Source organism: Dendrobium catenatum, unplaced genomic scaffold (assembly GCF_001605985.2).
Source record: "Dendrobium catenatum unplaced genomic scaffold, ASM160598v2 fragScaff_scaffold_249, whole genome shotgun sequence".
NCBI classification, from domain to species: Eukaryota; Viridiplantae; Streptophyta; class Magnoliopsida; order Asparagales; family Orchidaceae; genus Dendrobium; species Dendrobium catenatum.
Window position 1 is genome coordinate 3,887,672 of NW_021318711.1, and position 15,256 is coordinate 3,902,927.

At 33.1% G+C, this 15,256-nt stretch overlaps 1 protein-coding gene across 1 annotated transcript; it reads right to left on the bottom strand.

The window, feature by feature from the left end:
• Nucleotides 1–11,485: 11,485 nt before the first annotated feature.
• LOC110092681 (cucumisin-like) lies at nt 11,486–14,665 on the bottom strand. The gene is made up of 10 exons (XM_020817328.1): nt 14,564–14,665; nt 14,377–14,471; nt 14,107–14,204; nt 13,732–13,975; nt 13,123–13,633; nt 12,922–13,028; nt 12,618–12,836; nt 12,421–12,532; nt 12,145–12,334; nt 11,486–12,024 (listed from the first exon to the last, which is right to left on the bottom strand). The coding sequence occupies exons 1-10, from the start codon at nt 14,663–14,665 to the stop codon at nt 11,486–11,488; spliced, it is 2,217 nt and encodes a 738-aa protein (XP_020672987.1).
• Nucleotides 14,666–15,256: the final 591 nt, after the last annotated feature.

Consider the following 15,256-nt stretch of genomic DNA (forward strand, 5'->3'; position numbering starts at 1 on the left):
ATAAGGCTTTATATTAGCTGGAAGTAAAATATCATCTAAACATGAGAGGCATCACCCATTTAAACCTAAGAAGTGTTATAAAAAAGTAATCAACCCATCACTTGAAATGAGTTTGATCATCTATAAATTTCTTTTCTAAAAATAAGCACTATAATTATTTTTCCCACTAATTAGGTCATTCACATGAAATTTTGCATCTTTATTAGTTCATAATTTAAGTACTTATCTATAGATAGTAAAATATATAATCCTTGGATTTCATCATATCTAATAAAATACTTACTAATAGTCCTTGGGTGTAACTTTTTCTCCTGTGGATTAGAAATTCTCACTTCGCACGGATATCCCCATATGCATACATGTCATAAACATGGTTTCTAAGTTTTCCTCAACTCAAAAGGACTTTTAGGAATAACTTTAGTTTGAACCCTATTCAATATGCACACAACCATTTTGAGAGATTCAATCCACATTCATGCACACACACATAAGTATTATGCATCTTCTCATATTGGGATCATCATTATATGTTGCTAAGAAATAATCATAAGATATTATCATTTATAAGAATATGTTACATAGAACAAAGCTATTAAAATAATAATGTGCTATAATAGGCATATATCATTATCATGTATGCTAACTCTATATCTTATCTAAAATCATCATGTATATAACGACCATATACAGTACAAGGTTAGTATAATAATCATGTGTTATCATAGAGTGTTTTCCTTACATCGTCATATTGTTCATATCATATTATGTAAGATATCATATCTTAGCATCATAATATCATATACATATATATAAAAAGTAAGGAGAGATTCTAGATAATTGTATCATGTGTACCCATCCTTGTGCAATATCACATATCATACCATATCAATCATATCATATCACATCATTCATAGTGATAGTTAAATGGAATCAAATATAGGAGTTATCTTTCTAATCATTTTCATATTAGGTTTCCTTATGCCTCTCATCACATCATGTATGATTTGTATTTAAAGGAATGACCATCAGGTCACCATCCTATGTAGAGTATCATATCATATATCTACCAACCTAAATAAGTCAATTAGTAGCCAGTATTTCTAACATACACGCATTTATAATAGATATACTTTAACATCATATTTCTTTTAGATAGGAAATAATAAGTAAATCATATACCCATGTTTAAAATAAATTCAATATGCTCATTTTCACATATATACTCATGTAATAAGTGAATCATAGAAAATATACATATTGTAATCAATTAAGTCATGTCATGTTAAATATGCATATCTTATCAACTTTATATGCAAGTAATGTCAATCTACTATGCCTGTCAATCATTTTAATTAATCTTTTTACAATAGTCATTTATCAGGTTTATATTTTATTTATCATACTTTTCTTAGAGAGTATGCATCAAATAAAGAAATACCCAGTAAAACAACAATATACTTATATCAAAATGTTAATAATAATAATAAGATCAATGACATACTAGAAGTTATAAAATTAAAATTTGTTAGGATTTAAGATATCATCTCTTATAACTTTAGACCAAATAAAATTTGAAAAATCATATGTAAGTCTAATTCACTGAAAAAAAAACTTAGGGTAATGGTAACCAACTAGAAGATGGACACTTTTCTTAATTGGCCTGACGGACAATGTTAGCTCTACAACCTCAAACTTGACTTCTTCTCTCCTCCTCTCTTCTCTCTTTTTTCTCTCCCAGCCAAATGTCTTAAAGGTTAGTATTTTTGAATTGGAATAAGATATTTGTATAAAAACTCTCCATGTGCATAGAAATGTGACATTACCTTACTCAGCACCACTATGCTCCGAAGAAATTCTCATTTCTAGAAATTTCCCTCAAACTTAGACCTGAGCGCCATAGCATCATAATGCTCCTAAGAGCCATCCAAAAAATAAAGAAGGCAGCACCTCATGGCTAGCTCCGTCGATCTCCCAAGAGCTTCAATTTTTCTTCTATTATAAAGAAAGTTCAACAACATAGCACTCCTCATACCAATGTCATAACTGTTTCGGATCAATGGTTTCTGATTTTGATGATAGCAAACATTTTTATTTCTCAACGACTGCCTTATCTACTGACATTTCAGGTTCACACGATTGGACTGCAATTTGGAATCAGCTCAAGATTGGGTAGACAAGGTTTGAGTCAGTTTTTACATTTTTTCCTTTCTTGAGACTATTATATTTGGTGTGGTTCCTGGTGTTTTGTAGCTTGGAATATTTTTCTGTTGTTCCCTAAAGATTTCTATTTTAGGTAACATCGTCCGGGATGATATTTATATCGGCCTGGAAGATCGGTCCAAAAGAAGAAACCCTAATTAGGGCATCCTCATTAAGGCAGCCATCATGAGCCGATCGGCCTAGACGATACTTGTATCGGCAAGGACGGTAAGCTCAATTCAGAAAGAATCAGAAGCTATGATCAGATTAGGTATTCATTATTTTAGAAAATCAGCCAGGATGATATAGACATCGTCCAGGACGATCTAACTCAATTATGCCTAAATTGATCTGGTCTCTTTGGAAAGCAATAGTGGCTAATTGATACGATCACATAGTCCGGGACGATCATAGGATCGGCCAGGACAATTGCCTAGATGATTTACATCATCCAGAATCTATTTAGGGCGATGATCAGAATGATTGAAATCGGTTTTAAACTAATCGTCCGGGACGATCGTGAGATCGGCCAGGACGATGTAACCAATTTTCTTCTGATCGTCCCAAATCGTCTGGGGCTGATGAGCTGAATTTGAACTGATCGTACAGAACGATATGCCTATCATCCTGGACGATAATGTCGGCAACTTGTGTTAATGAGCTCATTTTGAGATCTTCTATTTAAGCTATGACATGACACTTTGTAAGTGTCTTTGGCAGCCATCGTAACTTCGTTCTTGTGGGGGAAACTTGGAGAGAAAGCATGAAAGGGAGTGAGGAACGGGTAAAGTCTGAGAGAGGGAGAAGATCCTGTGAAGGGGGACTCAAGGGAGTGTGGAGGGGGATTCCACACGGTTGCTCTGGCAGGCTTGCACCTTAATATGGTCGGAATCAAGGCTTGTCTCGAGGGAAGTTCACCAAAGAAGATCTCTTTGGTGTCAATGGACCCGGCGACTCCGCTGCACCGGGGAAGGTGAAAGTGATTTTGTAAGGGCTTCTCCGTCTAGCTGTGTGGGCTAAAGGAGAGACACTTGTTGCAGTGAAATACTTGGAGGGTGCCTCCAAGGAGTGGATGTAGGTCAAGGTTTGACCGAACCACTATAAATCAAGTGTGTTCTTTTCTTATTATGGCTTCCGCATTATTTAACTTCCACTTTGATTTCTGTGGTGATTTTGGTTTGAGTTTTATCTTTGGTTTTAATGTTATCCAATTCACCTCTCTCTTTGTTAGCCTTAGGCCAGTTCATAAGGGCTTAACATCCCTAACGAACTTTCAAGTGGTATCAGAGCACTTTCTAGCCCATAGAGAGCTCTCAAGTGGTTCAGAGCGAGATTCATAAAACTAAGTTTGAAAAATTTTTTGAATTTTGATCATGGCTAATTTTGGGAATCGTAATGTTGCGGAAGGTTATTCAATCACCAGACCACCTTTACTTGAAAATATGTCATTTGATTTTTGGAAAATTCGCATGACTACTTTCTTGCAATCGATTGATTTTCACATGTGGCATATGATTTTAACTGGTTATTCATCACTGTCACGTATTGTTAATGGAGTTAAAACTGATATTCCTTTTAATCAATGGAATAAGGAAGAACAACTGAATGCTCAATTGAATGCAAAATCTTTAAATTATTTTTTCTGTGCTTTAAATTCTATAGATTCTATGTTATTATCCACGTGCACTACTGGTAAGGAAGTTTGGGATAATCTACACACCATATACGAAGGCACTAGTGAAATTAAACAATCAAAGTTGAATATGTTAATGCATGATTTTAAACTATTTTTCATGAAACCTTTTGAAATGATCTTAGACATGTATACCAGGTTCATTCAAATTATAACATCATTGCATGCCTTAGGAAAAGAATTTTCAAATTTTGAAAAAGTTAACAAAATTCTTAGCTGTTTACTTGAAAAATTTGATGCCAAAGTTGTTGCTATTTGTGAATCCAAAGATTTGAATGATTATTCTATTGATAATTTGATTGGCTCACTCATTGCCTACGAGCAAAGTTTGGCTCAAAGACTTTTGGATGCAGGAGAAACGATTGTTCTAAAAGCTGAAAATACAGAAAGAGATAGCTTAGTTTGTGACGAATGCAATGACTTGTCAAGCAAATCACAAAGCTCACTAAAGCATAAGCAAAAGTGGAAAAAGGTAAAAATGGTAAGGATGTTCATATTCCTTCTGACGTTATTTGCTTTCGATGTAGGAAGCCTGGACATATGAAAAATCAGTGCCTAAATTTAAAAATTCTTCCTACAAAAGAAAAGGGCAAGGCGAAACAAAATTTAAACTCGGGAAATAATGAAAGGCAAAAAATCTCATGGGCAGATCTGGTTTCTGAAGCATCGGACCAGGAGAGAGATAATGGTTAAAAGCCTTTCGTATTTTTGTATTGTGTTTTTATTTTTATGTTTTTCATTTTTATTTTGTTTATTCTTTGAAATTTTCATTTTCATGAAAGTTTTTTCTCTGATCAACACACACATTCACTTTTCTAAAAATGAAAAATCTACTTCCTGTTTTTTCTTGAACTCTTTGGAAAGTTGCGATTGACTTCTCTAAAAACAGTCAAAGGAAGGAAACTCATATATTTGACTCTCAACCTCTGTTTCCTAAAAGAGCTTATTCTACTTTAGATTTAAAATATTTTCATCTTTTAAATTAGTTTTTGAAATAATTTTTTTTTATCTCCCTACATTTTATTTATCGCATAGGAATCTTTTGCAAGATGCTAAATCTACATCATAATTTTCTTAATCAAGAATTTTGTTTTTGTCAATAATATGGGTTTACTTTTGCTTTTTAAGATTTCAAAAAGGTAGCATATTCAAAAAATTGGCCAATGATGCCAAAAATAAAAGATGCTCAAAGACTCCAAATTGAAAAAAAATAGAATACACAAACTGTATCAAAAGATGCGCAGTGCGCCAACCAATTGTCAAGAGGCATAAAATGAGCCCACAAATTTAATGCTTACCATTCTTGTATTTCTTAAAAGCTTAAGAAAACCCTTGATACTTTCGATACTTGAGTTTGAAAATCTTGATTCTTGATTCAATAATTCGTGCATTGATCTTCTTTTAGATATATTTTATGGAATGAGTTTTTGAAAAATGATTGTGTCTTTCTCTAATTTATTCCTTGATTTTGATATTGAATTAAAAAGTTTTTTAGCCTTTTTAAAAGAACTTGAGTTTGGATTATCAAATTCTGAATTTCTAACATTTTCTAGTCTATGCGTTGTCAATCCAATTCTACTAAGTTTTTAATTAAAACTAAGAGGTAACTTTCTCATTTTAAGAAAATTTGCTTTTTCACTAGATGAGGGAACATTTTTTTTCTTTTGTTCGTTTTATTTTTTGTGCCTCCTCTCTTTTTGATAATGTCAAAGGGGGGGAACGTAATGTTGAATTTGTATCCTTTTTTTAAAAAAAATTAAAAATAACTAAAATATTTTTTATCTCCGCTATTTTTTAAAAGGGTTTATTCTAGTGTGGGAGAGATTAGGAGAAATTGTTTTTTTTTTTGAAAAATTCAAATTGAATTATTTTCCATCATCAAAAAGGGGGAGATTATTGTGGATCAATGGTTTATGATTTTGATGATAGCAAACATTTTTATTTCTCTACGACTGCCTTATGTACTGACATTTCAGATTCACACGATCGGACTGTAATTTGGAATCAAGTCAAGATTGGGTAGACTAGGTCTGAGTCAGTTTGTACATTTTTTCCTTTCTTGAGTCTATTGTATTTGGTGTGGCTCCTGGTGTTTTGTAGCTTGGAAGATTTTTCTGTTTTTCCCTAAAGATTTCTATTTTCAGTAACATCGTCCGGGATGATATTTATATCGGCCTGGATGATCGGTCCAAAAGAAGAAACCCTAATTAGGGCATCCTCATTAAGGCAACCGTCATGAGCCAATCGACATGGACGATACTTGTATTGGCCAAGATGATAAGCTCAATTCAGAAAGAATCAGCCACCATGATCAGATTAGGTATTCATTATTTTAGGAAATCGGTCAGGATGATATAGACATCATCCAGGATGATCTAACTCAATTATGCCTAAATTAATCTGGTATCTTTGGAAAGCATTAATGGCTGATTGATATGATCACATCGTCCGGGATGATCATAGGATCGGCCAAGATGATTTCCTGGACGATTTACATCAGCCAGAATCTATTCAGGGCAATGATCAGGACGATTGAAATCAATTTTAAACTAATCTTTTGGGACAATCATGAGATCAGCCAGGACGATGTAACCAATTTTCTTCTAATTGTCCCAAATCGTCTCGGGCTGATGAGCTGAATTTGAACTGATTGTACAGGACGATATGCCTATCGTCCTGGACGATAATGTCGGCAACTTGCATTAATGAGTTCATTTTGAGATCTTATATTTAAGCTATGACATGACACTTTATAAATGTCTTTGACAGCCATTGTAGCTTCGTTCTTGTGGGGAAAACTTGAAGAGAAAGCTTGAAAGGGAGTGAGGAACAGGTGAAGTCTGAGAGAGGGAGAAGATCCTGTGAGGGGGGACTCAAGGGAATGTGGAAGGGGATTCCACATTGCTCCGGCAGGCTTGCACCTTAATATCATCGGATTCAAGGCTTGTCTTGAGGGAAGTTCACCAAAGAAGAAGATCTTTTTGGTGTCAAAGGACCCGGCGACTTCGCCGCACCGGGGAAGGTGAAAGTGATTTAAGGGCTTCTCCACCTAGCTGTGGGGGCTAAAGGAGAGACACTTGTTGCACTGCAATACTTGGAGGGTGCCTCCAAGGAGTGGACGTAGGTCAAGGTTTGATCGAACCAATATAAATCCGGTGTGCTCTTTTCTTATTATTGCTTCCGCATTATTTAACTTCCGCACTTTGATTTCTATGGTGATTTTGGTTTGTGTATTATCTTTGGTTTTAATGTTATCTAATCCACCTCTCTCTTTGTTAGCGTTGGGCCAGTTCATAAGGGCTTAACATCCCTAACGAACTTTGAAGTGGTATCAGAGCACTTTCTAGCGCCATTAGAGAACTCTCAATTACATCGTTAAGGTAAAATGTCATAGATTTTTCTTCCATGTTTTTTTTCCAATGTCCCATTTTTAAATCCAAATAAATATAGACATGACTTTATATAATCTTCTAAATTTTAATAATGCTAATCATATTTAAAAATTCTTATTTGGTTCGATTCATGTCAATAAGTATTCTAAATACTATAAATGTGATTATTACAGTCTCATCTCCATAAAAAATATCAACCTTGGTATTTCACTATTAATTTATGCTCAATTGATTATTTTATTTTTAATATGATTTTGATCATATTTGGATTCATTTCTTAAACATCCTAAAAGGAATTTAAATACTAGCTATCATCTATAACTAACTCATCATGTGACATGCATTGAATAATATGAATAGAATCATTGAAGAATTATGTAAAGTAAATTGAAGATAAATCAATACCTATTAATGTATGAGAAAAAAAGCTTCTCGTATAAGTGCCTCAGCACTGTATGCTACAGTGTTGCAATGCTCTAGACTTGGCTTAAGATAAAGAGTCATATGCTATGAAACATCAAACCTTGACTCCATGGTGCTATATACAAGTTGTAGTGCCACGATACTATAAGTTGGAGTGACTAGGAGTGGAGTACCATAGCTCTCTAAATCCCGGTGTTATAGTAATTACAATCTTGTCTACACTATCATCTTTCCTTGTTGTTTGGTGCATAGTTTTCTTCTAAAAATAAATAAACTTGAATCCAATGTTAATTATGTCTGAACTGAGGAATAGCCAAATAATTTTCCAATAGTCTTACTCTCTCAACTCCAAAACTCCTAAAATCTTTGTGGTACAAGTGTGTGCCTCAAATCATCTTTCAATCCCCTCAAGAGCCTATAATATTTTTCCTTAACATTGCTGACTAGTTTAGATGCATACCTGTCAGTGCAATAAATTCAACTTCTATTGCATCACTATCTTATTTCCTTGCTCTAGTCTCATAAAAGCCTATAGCATTTGTTGTCATACTGACAGAGCTACGAACTAATCTCTAAAGATAATAATAAACTCTGCCCAAGTAATCTCAGCATTCATCTTTCCCTAAATTTCTCCTATTGTTGTCCTATCCACTATCTTTTAGCTTCATATTTAAATTTAAACATTAATGGTAGTACTCTCCTATTCTTTGGCACTATATGTTTTCAAATATCTTTTTAATTCTCAATAGCTAATCCTCTATTACCTGTGGCTCTATAGCTCCCTTAAGTAGGAACTATGTTTTCTAAGATTTAAAATACAAATAAAAAATTAAAAGAAAATAAACTATACTTCATATATAAACTTACATTTTAAAATGACATGTAATATGTCTAAAAAACTTTGGCATGATCAACACGATATTTGAGGCAAAAATTTATTTTAGAAACTTTTAGGATCATTTAATCCAAGATCATATAAACTTTGATTTCAACAATTGTATAGTCGACTTGAACATCTCAATAAGATGAACCTAAACATACCAAAAGTGACCTAATCTGAAGTTATATGATATCAAATCAAATACTTAAAGCATATTTGGAACCATCAGAGATTAATTGGATGACTAAATGATCTCAAAATTTCACATACTTATAGTCGAATTGAGAAGCTCGATGAGACAAATCTAACGAGCCCAAGATTCACTTGAGATCAACATCATTAATGCACTTAAATGCTAAATAAACACTTCATGATTAAGAGAATCAATATGGATCGAATGATGGAGTATTTTTTATTCTGGTTCAAATTATCAAAATGTCAATCCCTAAAAGCGTAAAAATAGAGGCCTATTATCCACATGAAGGGGGAGAGGAAGAGTAGAGAGAACTGAAGAGTTTTCTTGCATTTAGCTATCCCTGCTGTTGACCATTACCAACTATCATCATCGATGATCACTAGTAGCTATCAAAATCTATGACCACTACCAGGTATTGCCTCCAATGACCACTACCATGATCTCCAAACTCCATACATGATTTAAGCTTTTGGGTATTAGTTTTCCGCCTATGGACATCTAACTTTTGTAATCTTTATAGGGAAAATTGGGCATTGTTGTTTGGTATTAACTATTCATTTTTGGACACTTGATTTTTATAATCCTTAAAAGAAAACTTTATGATAATTTCTTTAATCTTAAGGAAGAAGTGAATGTTATATCTCTTATTTATAATGGATCTTTCAACTACCTATAATTTTTTTCATTTTTGTGGTTTCCATGTAAAATGCTTGTCTCCTATAGGAATTTTCTACAAGTGCAGATTTTTTGTTGAAAACTAGGACATAAACTTCTACTCTATCGATGCAAATTTTCTAGCGCGCAAAAATATAAATAGGCACTTGATAAACTAAGATATATCAATATTTTATAACATTAAAGTATATAATTTTTTTATAAAAAGTCAAAAAATATTCTTTTAGTAAAATAATAAATAAATAAAAGCATGCACATATATTAAGTATATTTTTTGTTGTTAAAGTAATATAAATATATGAAAATAAAAGAATCTTGAAGAGTCACAAACTAATAAAAAAGGCTTCTAATTTTAATAGAGATAATTGAATTATATCATAAGAGTTATCGTATTAAAAATACTACTTTTGGTATTATTTATTTTTTCAATGTCTCTTTCAGAGGAATTAAATTTATTAAAACATGCATATCATATCAATTTAATTTATGGTATATAATATGTCTATGCTGAGCAATATCATTAGATATTAATCCTAACTTACATAAACAAATTTAGAACAGCTCTAACAATCATCCCGTAATAAGATGCTTGAACCTCTCCATACCTGGCTTTAGTAATGATACAATAGTCATATGCAGCCGCCAGACTAATAACTCAATTTTATGCAAGGAAACTTCTTTTTAAGGCCTTCAATAATGTATAGATTAATCAAACAAAGGCTATAATCTATAATCTTGCCAACATCCACGGGTTAAAATTTGATTAACATTTGATTAGAAATAGTACAATAATATTAGATTAATCATAAAAAGGCTATAATCTTGAAAATTACAACATATTCAAACTAAATTCATAAAAAAAAAAAGAGTAAGAAAACCACAAGATTAATGAAAAAACATAATCGACGTGATTTAGCAAAGGGTGTCTACATCTATGTGGAGATAGAGATGGCTATCACAACATTAATTACACAACATGGTACAAAAGTAATAACAAACTCTAGATCTTGATTAGTAAACTTGAAATAAACATATATTTATTAAATAAAATAAGGAAGGATATCACCTAATCATATCTTGTCAAAATAAGGAAGGACTTCTTTGTTCTTACTCCACCATGTTGTTTCTTTTTTTCTTGTCTTCCTAGCTTTGATAACTCTATTGGCTTCACATGTAAGAAGCATCAACCAGGATGGTGAGCATCAAGCTCCCTACCTCTCTCTCTCTCTCTCTCTTGAAACTTGATTGCATGTACTTCCTCCTAATCTCTTCGAAAATCAAAAGAGAATCGAATAAGATGAAGTTCTCGATCCTCTCATCTTCACATATGATCGACTCTAATTCATTTCTTCTTCTATCTCTTATCCTTCACCCCCACATTAAATAATATATGATAAAAAACACAAGGTTATACAAGGGATAAATTTTTAAAGCAATAAATTTGGAATAGGAAACTTAATGAAAAAAAAACTAATTAATTGAAATAATTAAGATTTGACTCTTTTTTAACAATAGTATTGAAATGAGTTATGGTTGGAGTTCTCATATAGAGACTAAGCATTCCAAAAATATACATAATATCCAATATTGTTCAAGTAAGTAGCAAGAGTTTCTGACAAGACTATTGTAAAGATTTGGATCCAACTTCTTACTTTCATCATTCTTGGATAACTTGAATTCACATTCTATCAATATTCCAATGCAATTAGAGTCTTCTATATTTAACTTTGTTGATGACTTCTTTAGCATAGCTTTCTTGAGTAAAGAAGCAACCTTTATTTTATTTCTTTACATTAATGATGAGTTGTTAGACCTGACCCTAAGCTGGTTATTTTGAGCAATTTTATCATATATTATTGAATAAATGGAAATAAAACTTGTAAAACTATAAATTAAACTTACAGAATTGAAAATAAAAAATGAGAAAATGATTACTAAAACAATCATCTGAACATATAATGCATTACATCATCAATAGGAATGTAGACATAATCACTAAGAAAACAAAAACATTAATTGATAAATTCTCACAGTTCATAAGGATTTTGGCCAATATACACAACAATTGGACTTCTGACATTATGAGTACCATCACTCCAAATCAAAACACCTGAGATAATGGTCTCGTTAGCATCCCCTTCAAGTTTGACTGAAAATGATTTCTTCTCCAGAAGAGCTTCAAAAGACAAAACGTTCGGCTCAACATTTATCTTGATGTTAGAAGGAGCATTAACAATAGCATAGTAAGTGGAATTTGACACTCCCACATTAGTGACTGTTCTTCGAAAAGAAGTTGAAAAAGACTTTCCATGTTGAGTTTGCAAAGCAAAGGTAGGATAATTTAGATCTAAAGCCGTTTCATTATTTGCAAAGCCACAAGTACTCAGATCTCCAGTGACAAGTCTTAGAATTGGAGTGATGTAGCCTTCACCACATAGCATTTTAATGTAGTCTGTCTCTTGAGCATCATATATAAGACCAGGATTCAAAGCTGCGAGTGGGTTTATGTGACCGGCCCCATAAGCAAGTTCTGCCTCAGCATTATTTGTTGAGCTCATCACATAAGCTAGAAGAATTAATAATTAAATTTAATGTTAATTCAACAATATCAAATGAAAGAAAACTATAAATTGAAATTGTATTTTTATCCATGTACAAATTATTGCAAAAGTCAAATTAGTATTACCAGTGGTGATGAGAGCAGACTTTATGGCAGCTGGAGACCAAGTTGGATTAAATGATTTAATATAGGCGGCAACACCTGCTGTATGAGGGCAAGACACTGATGTACCTGATATAATGTTATACGGTACTTTAGGATTACCAAGTGGTGACCATGCTGCTAAAATATCAACCCCCGGTGCTGTTAGGTCCGGCTACATTATATGTGCAAAATATTACAATAATGTTTACACCAAAGAAATTCATATCAAATATTTAGTTTATGTATTCAGTTAGTTACCTTTAGTATATTCGAGGTAAGTGGATTTGGACCGCGTGATGAGAATGAAACCACATATGGTGCTGCAGCATCGAAGACACCTTCACTCTTGTAAATGCTTGCCATAGGATTGCTGTCAGATAGACAATTAAACCTAGATAATCAAATGTACTTCATTCTCTTTCCTTATGATATATATATAATTTAAGAGTTGTAACCTTGTGTTGTTTGCATAATTTCGAAGTTGTATGCTATTGTTTGATTCCAGCACTGAAACAGGCAGCAAGAACTCGGAAGAGTAATCGTTGGCATGATATGATTCCATAATTGCTCCAATGGCACCTACACGTAGTGGTCCTGACCCGTCACTTACTCCATAACATAATATAACTTTTCCCTTTACCAATTCACCATCCAACGTCCCTTCATTGCAATATCTGCATGCATAAAAAAATGTAGCATAAATTAATTGAAGTTGATGAAATTTTGACTTAATAATTAAAAATAGCTACACTAGTTCACCTTGAGTCTATTATTGCTTCAAGACCTAATGAAATGTTGGGTGCATTTTCACCCAATATCAATGGATGCATCTCACCGTCCAAGCCATAAATGTTCACTGCCCTCCCCTATAACAAAAATTTTTAATTGCATAAGAATTAATTAGGAAACTCAAATTTTGAAATGATTAAGGTATATAGATATTAATAATTAATTAATCACCTGAAATTCTTCTCCATTTCCAAGTTTAGTTCGGGTAATAATCTTGCGATCAATGGTACTCGCTGCCACTGTTAATAGCCATGGTGCATAATTCCCAACACTAAAATTATTAGGACCAGAATTCCCTGCCGAGCTAGTTGTCAGAATGTTATTCTTCATTGCATGGAAAGATCCGATAGATATGGCATCCTCGAAGTAATTACGTATATAACCACCAATAGAAATAGAGATTATGTCGACACCATCATGGATGGCGTCTTCGAAGGCTGCGAGTATATCGATGTCATAGCAGCCGTATCTCCAACAAACTTTATATATTGCGATTCTCGCAGAGGGGACGCCTCCACGGGCAGTTCCATTTGCAATTCCTGCGAGGCTCATATTTGTTATAAGGCCGCCGACGGCTATGGAGGATGTGTGAGTTCCATGTCCTTCACTATCCCGAGGGGAGGGTATGTCCATTTCATGTATGTTACCTTGAAGGTGGTAGTACCGAGCTCCAATAATCTTACTATGCGTTGGTAATTAATTATTGTAGTATTAGTAATTTCATATAGCTATGTTATAACTACTTTTTATTAGTATAAGATGATGGGGAGCATTAATTACTTATTGCATGTGAAGTTCTGATTAGACTGACATATACCCTTCCACCTACTTGGTGGAAGGCCAAAACCGGCATCGTCGAAGCTCTTTGACTCAGGCCAGATCCCTGTGTCGATCATGCCGATAATAACATCAGACTCAAAGGATGCACGTGGAACGCTCAATGGAAAACCCATGAAATTCCATGATCTTGTGGTGTGAAGTTGTCTTTTCTTGCTTGGGAACACAGAAACCAATCCTTCCATTCCTGAGTTCATAAACCACATCAAATTTTAAAATTTAATAGTTCACAAGCCAAAAAATTTTCATTATTAACACTGCATTTATGAATGCTATTCTAGCAAGTTTTCAGTTGATTTTTATTTGTATTTATATTACCGGATAACTTTTTTGCTTCTTCATCTGACAGCATAGCGGCGAAGCCATGAAAACTCTTGGTGTAACTATATATATGTCTGTTTGACGCTTCTTCGTTGCTACATTCAACATTAATTTTGAATGAAAAATGCATATTTATATATAAACAAAAATAATAATTAGATATTTGATAAAACAATCAACAATCAAAACGATGTCAGTTTAGAAATCTTGCTATTTCAATCGGAACAAGAAAAAAGATAAAATTGGGTACTTGTTTCGACAGATCACCTTAATCCAATTGCTTTCTGGAGCAGTTCTAAATGTGCTAATTGTGGCAGGCCAACGAATTCTCTTGGCTTTTCTCCCATATACACGATATAAGGCTGTTGATTTGTTCACATTAATAAATTACATGCAATTGTGATAAATAAAAGAAAATTAAATATATTATGTGAAATTAATATTTCAATCATACTCTTTGGTTGGGCTCTGTGGTCTCCGCATGGCCTCTGAGAGCCTTCATTGCAAGCATTAGGAGAAGAAATGAAGATAGCAAAGGGAACGAGTGCCGATCCATAATTGCAATTAATTTTGAGTTTAAGGAGGATAATCCCAATTTGTTACTGCCATTCTATGGAAGGATGATAGGTTTATATAGGTGCTTTTGTATATATTTATTAACTAAGAGTTTCCGTTGAGATGAAACCACTTAAGCTTTGAATTCTTCGCAAGTATTAAACATTGACATTTGTTAAAGAACTATGAGTACGTTTTTTGTTGGAGGAATGCTTACGGAACAACTTTGTTTTTTATTAACAAAGATAAATGTTTTTTTTTAAATGAAAAAAAATGCTTTTGTACTTTCTTTGATCAGATTATTGTAATGGATAAGTTGTTCACTATTATTCATATATATTATAAATCTACACGATTTTCTGCAAGTTTTTAAAACAATAATGGAGGCCTGTTAATGATAATTTTTTTTTGGAGTATTAACAAGAATGGAATGCGGATTGCGTAAGAAGAATTTAAAACAAGTAGTGGAGGCCTGTTAATGATTTTTTTTTTTTTTTGTATTTTGACGAATGGAACACGGATCAACCGAGCCACGGCTTAATCCACCTATTAATAATGGCCCAAATGCAATCATTAGAGATGTTGTCATTTA

What these genes read in the sequence shown, in the direction of transcription:
- LOC110092681 (XM_020817328.1), bottom strand. Translation starts at nt 14,665, where the DNA reads ATGGATCGGCACTCGTTCCCTTTGCTATCTTCATTTCTTCTCCTAATG. An exon ending in CCACAGAGCCCAACCAAAGA is followed by an intron (nt 14,472 to 14,563) that starts GTATGATTGAAA and finishes ACAAATCAACAG; the next exon opens with CCTTATATCGTGTATATGGG. An exon ending in TTACCTCGAATATACTAAAG is followed by an intron (nt 12,335 to 12,420) that starts GTAACTAACTGA and finishes CATATAATGTAG; the next exon opens with CCGGACCTAACAGCACCGGG.